We start from the raw sequence: 5,989 nt of genomic DNA, 5'->3' as shown, positions 1-5,989 counted from the left end.
GAATGACCTTTTGACGTTGAGCAGCTGGCTAGAGGATCTTGTTGGAGAATTTTCATGGAAATATCGTGCTTACTTGCCCTCCCACTATGAATTCCGGGGTGTTCTACGACGACGACAGACTGGGTTTCTAGATTCTGAATCCGAATGTGAGAGCACACCGTGTTCGAATCCATTCAGCAAGTTGTCCATCTCGTTCACGCTCATTTCGTGTTACCATTGTCGTACATTGTGTCCCAGTGACATGAGATAAATATGACAGGTTGGAGGTCATCGCAAAGGCAATCATAGCGCAGGTAAAGATGTGGCACAGTCTGGTATCCGTATCATACATAAGGGACGGTTCAAAATACATCAGAGGGAGTGGGACGAGTAGGTAGGCCACATCAACGAGAGTCCATCGAGAGATGTAAAGGCACGCGACTCGTGGATAAGGAGAAAATCATGAGCTAATGGCGATCATCTATATATCCACGAGAAATGCAACCAATAAAGAGCCAGAAGCGAGCCCAGAGTTCGGGGTGTCCTATCATGGCATGAAGGCGTCAACGTTGTAGCTGCGGTAGCATTGCCGACATGAGGTGTGGTGGATGGACTGGAGACCATAACCTGTGGTTGCGAAGGTGGCTGGGTGACATTGGACTTTAAAGGCCACGAGCTGCCCATAGTAGAGATCTTCAAGGGCAATAGTCTTTTACGTTTCTCCCTATGTAGAGTTGAATGTCCTAGAGAAAGAAAGAACATACATGTTTGCCCTTCGCATATGGAACCTCGACAACTTAGCTGCGCTCTTGCAACTCGGTGCCTTCACTACTTTGTCCGCGACGCATCAAAAGGGCTTGAGCTCACTTGAGAGGGGAGGACAGCGACGTATCATGGGCATTGGAGAGGCTGCGGTGGGAAAAGGGACGGAGGCGTGGGAGGTATAAAAACAAAAAAACGAAGTGACAGTGATGTCAAGAATATACTCGAGCACCATGTGGCGAGACTCCATCGAAAAATCCTTGGGGTGTCCAATAAGCAGGCGGACGTCGCTGGACTGGACGTCGTGTAGCATCAGACTACAGTACATGTATTGAGCACGACGGGGTCTTTTAATGAAGGTGTCACGTACACGGAGTACCGACTTGTTGTCCCGGCGGAGCGCGTTCAGTTGTGAGCACGTAACACAATGAGACATGCTTGTCAACTCACCTTTGGATTCGAAAGAAGATCGTCGTGGCCGGCTTCTTTAACAATCATAGCAACATCCCATATGTACGCATTTTGGTCGCGGCAGCCAGTGCTACTGGCCTTTCCATCTTGTTGAGCGATGCGCTTGCGAGGATGCGATCAGTTGGAGAAATTGCAATGGCCCAGAAGTATTATGTTCAACCAGAACCGCGGTTTGCGTAGTAACTAGTGAGCGCTAGCAAGGGTCCATATAAGCGCTCAGTCATCGATGATCTCATCGTCCACAGTTGGACACCCCTTATTAGCTAAGCATGCTACCACTTGTTGGTTCACTCGAAAACATCACATTCTAGCAGTACTGCCCTTTATACATCATGTCTACTGCTGTCAAAGATTCTCTCTCCACTCATCCACCTCGGAATACTAGTACCAAACCTAGGAGCAGCCACTCCCGGGCCATCTATGACGATAAGAGTATTAGGCCCGAAGCCTACAAACCCCTCGAGGCCTTTGACTTCGACCCAGTTCTAGTGCCAGTGGCCAAAGGTGTTTTTGCAGTTCGATCCTCCAGCAAAAGCCATCAAACTCGCGAAAGAAAGAAAAATCCGATCGCGACTGATAGGTTGAACTATTTGTTAGATAGTTTTCAGCATTTTGTAGCAGAGGATCCTGAGATGTCGCCGTCAAGTATGCAATTAATCCTAATCGCATTGAATGAGCTGACCTGATTTTCTCGTCTTTAAGCCCTACGTGTATGCCAAGAAGTCCTCCGGTTTATCGCAAAACCAGATCGTCAGCACGAGTGCGAGGTACGCGTCTGACGAACTTATCCTGGTATAGTAATTGTGAGGCTGACCACCATCAATCTCAAGGAGTTTTATGGGATTTGGCGGGTTGAACACGAACAATTAGCGAGTTTCATCGACGAGTCGTGCAATTTCGGTGTAAAGTCAAGGTGCGTTCGAAATAGATCTTGGTCTGTGCATCGGTTCTTACCACAACACTACAGATTGACGTACTTCGAAGCTGGCAGTACATTGATCGTCGAGGTGCCCTCGGCGGTTCATGAAGCTCCTCTTCTCGCACTCCACGCGGCCCTCACGTGTTTCTTCGGGAACATTCCCTTTGACGGTCAGGCAGTCAATGCAATCATCTCAAGCAACATCCGAGCATCCAAGTCACTCGTCCCTGATCTCCGAATTTCCTTCCAAAATATGTGGGATACCGCCTCCAAGACCGTCATTCTCGGCCTTGCAGAAACCGCATTTTCACAGAACTTGGAAAAACTGGAGGAAAAACTAGTAGCTGTTATCGAGGCAAACCTAGCCTTATCGCTCGTGTTTGCCATTGTTGTATCCGAAGACGCACCCTACCGTTCACTCAAGAGGAACTAGCATGCACGCTACCGCAGGATCCGTTGGAACGGTCAGAAGAAGACTTCCTGGCTGTGACAGGTGTCCTCCCTACCCTCAATGTGCCGGTCATCGTAGAAAGCCACACATGGTGCTCAGTATCCTCGATATGGTTCAAGTTGTGGGTGCGCGGTCACAATCCTATAGACATTTCCATTGATGATCCAGATTTAGTCGCATATGGGGTGATGTTTCCATTTCATTTCAAAGTTCGTACATAGTTAACGCTACTTTTACAGTCTCTTTCCCAGAGCACACCACGGGTCCGGTACTAGCTATGATAGAGAAGGGAGTTAACGCAGTGAGGGAGAGATTGGTATCATTGTGCAAGGAAATCAACATCGACGTCGACGTCGACGCTCTGCGAGACCCCGTCGTTCGCATGAGGAAAGAAGATATCGTCACGAATATTGCAGGCGCTATGTGCGAAACCGCATACCGCCGCTACTCAGAATGGTACGAGAAGGCATCGAAAGCTGCAAAGCGCAAAGCCAGTGTCGTGCAGCTGCAAGACTCGAATATCACCTGGATACTCAAGAAGGTAGTTAAGGGTACTCCTGGCGGTGTTGCGGCCAAACACCGCAAGGGGACTTGATGCGTCCTTCAACCTCATTTGCAAGGCTCACTGATTGTCGAAGTTGTTTGTTTTTCTCATCTCTGTTTTTCTGTATAACATACGTACTAGGGACTAGTGTACTGCCATCGTATGACATGGTAATGTCCCCTATGAAAGCCCAAGAATTCAAGTACTTCTATCTCTGTTTTTTTTTTTTTGCAATGTGGCGGTTACAGCAAACATGGGAATATGGCGTCTTGCACGAGAGCGCATCCAGCCTATCTTTTTGTACGAGGGTCGGATAGATAAACCCCAGAGATCGATCAGGTGAGCCTCATCAACAACCATGATACATAACCGTGTTGCAAACGCCTTGTTATCCATGACTGTTCGAAAGCCTGATGATTCGAGTTGCTCCGGAGATAGCAGGATAATTACGGTCCCTTGGGCCTTGGATCAGAGGAAAAGTTTTTACCGGGTGCAAGTGGCGGATTTTTGGACAGCATGCACATGCAGCACACCCACAAGTTCCCGGTTACGATTGGCTCGAGGATTGTCTCTGCATTCTACGTCCCACCGCCTTACAGTCTTGTCCCAGGATTCGCTCCGAGAACACTTGCCAACCATCTCGACTCCAGCAGACAGACACCACTTGTTGTCTATGCCCCGTCCATTTCGCGACAACCTTGCATGATTCGATGTCCCACAACCTCACTGCACCATCTGAACTCCCGCTAACCACTTTTTTTCCCGTTCGGAGACAACGCTATATTGTTCACTGCACTTTCTCCGTCCTGCCAGTCTTCTCCTATTTGTTTCCCGTTCTTCAAGTTCCATACCCGCAGCGAGCCGTCCTCTGAACAAGTGATAATCCGCTGTCCGTCGGGCAGGTGTGTGATGCCCCAGACCGGGCCCCGATGTAGTGTGTCCTTATTGATCGATAGGACTATGTGTAGATGAAGCCATGCGCTCGCACTTGTCTCGAGCAATCTTGCAGTCTACGAGAGACTGGGAGAGTGCTCGAGTCTTTGAGCATCTGACTTCAAAACCACTGGCTTCAATCAAAAGGTAGAGAAACTACGCAACGTTAAATGTGTGATGCACTTTGTTTGACACCTTGATGCGGTCAGGAGATGCATGAAGTGGTAAGGACTAGAACGAAACGAGTCTAGATACATGAATTAACAAGAGAATGCGTATGAGCTACTAAAGATACTCACCTCAGCGAGATGTTAAGACAACGCTGAGGTGAGGTGGCGCAAACGGCGCTACTAATATACTGGCATGTAGTGTCCTGTAAATTTGGTGTATGCTAATTTACAGGTGCTAATTAGCGCTAATTTACTGTGTTAATCTGGGAGGCCCAAAATGCCCTGTTAATTAGGGTTAATATGCTGTATCGGCCGATCTGCTCGAAGTGTTCATCTGCTGGAATAAGTTGCTCGATTTTTGAGGCAAGCCATTAGCCAACATCAAACACTGGCCGAGGGTCACCAATGGTTGACTCGGAGACAGCACTTGCACACGAACACACCATGTCCACCATCGCATAGTTGAACTCTCCGTGTCGTGCTAATCAAAATCTCAGGACACTTCAAGATCATATCAAAATTCGACAGTGGCATCGTTATAAACCTGAGGTATGTGTTTCTGGCTAGCACCTCAACCTCAAATCAGTGAATCACACTCGTACTATGCAGAATGTAAATCCCGCCAAAAAAAATTGCTTGTTCGATGGCGAGACATGAACGAAACCATTTTCCGCAAGCGCACACTGGCAGCGTCAGATATGGATATGTTTGAAGACCTTCCACTCCCTGGACGCCGTCCACCTCAACCGAGACCCTTCAACTCCAATCCACCCAATGATGAGCGAGGACTGCCGAGCGAGCTTGAAAAGGTTGATGACTCATACTTCTTGCTTGGAGGGGCAAATGCATCTCCCTATCTCCGGGACTTCCTGGGCGAAACACCCCGAAACGTGAATCCCCACGCCAAGGTGTTAACAACATCGTCCATTGTTGCGTCGTCGTCGTTAGAGGCACTTTCTGATGCAAAAACCTGGGATGTATGGCCGTAGAACCACATTTACCCTAATTAACAGTTAAATTCGTCAAATTTACAAGTAAATTAGCGCTAATCAGCAGACTTGCAAATTTACGCTAATTTACATAGGTTAACTTGATCTCCCGGATAGCCTCTGCTAATTAGCCCTGTTAATCTGGCCTCAGACCAGATTTACAGGACACTACTGGCATGGCGAATCTGTGGCTGAGTGTCGAAGGTGAAACTGTACAGTACGTAGCACATGGTGCAAGATGATATAGTGCCGGTCGCATATGTTGCCGAGATAACAAAACAACTGAATGAGGACGTACGGTTACCACAACAAGAAAACACCAACAACCAACATGAAGCAATACACCATTAAACTTGATGTCATATCACTCACTTAAGATGAAGAGCATGTTGTCAGGGCGGCCTGGAGTGAAGATCTGGTTTCTCAGTGATATACCTCGTGTCGGGTGGCAAAGCAGAACGGGGGTTATTTTCCAGTAGACTCAACAGAAACCAGTGTGTATCTGCACTCAATCTACATACTCGACATTATATCCCACATAGCATACGCTGTAAACTTAGCATGCAGAACTCCGTTACGGACACATGATGTCAAACCTTCCATACCTTAGCTTGGTGAAACCACTTCGAGACGACAATGGATTGTTTGCTTAAACACCAAAACAGCCGAGACATGCGTCCAATATATGCATGTCAGTATAGGGAGAACGTTGCAAAATTAGATAGAAACGGTGTAGTGCACGATGCGACATCAATGCATCAGTGACAAACT

At 47.7% G+C, this 5,989-nt stretch overlaps 1 protein-coding gene across 1 annotated transcript; it reads right to left on the bottom strand.

Moving 5' to 3' along the window:
* Positions 1-3,324: 3,324 nt before the first annotated feature.
* Positions 3,325-3,573, bottom strand: BJ212DRAFT_1290217 (uncharacterized protein; the record flags this gene model as incomplete). The annotated part of the gene is made up of 1 exon (XM_041332082.1): positions 3,325-3,573. A coding segment is annotated over one exon (249 nt), but the record flags the coding sequence as incomplete, so codon positions are not given.
* Positions 3,574-5,989: the final 2,416 nt, after the last annotated feature.

The sequence above is a fragment of the Suillus subaureus genome (genome assembly GCF_016647635.1).
Source record: "Suillus subaureus strain MN1 chromosome Unknown BJ212scaffold_242, whole genome shotgun sequence".
In the NCBI taxonomy this organism is placed as follows: domain Eukaryota; kingdom Fungi; phylum Basidiomycota; class Agaricomycetes; order Boletales; family Suillaceae; genus Suillus; species Suillus subaureus.
Note: the sequence above shows the minus strand (reverse complement) of the source record. Positions and strands in the feature narration are given on the sequence as shown.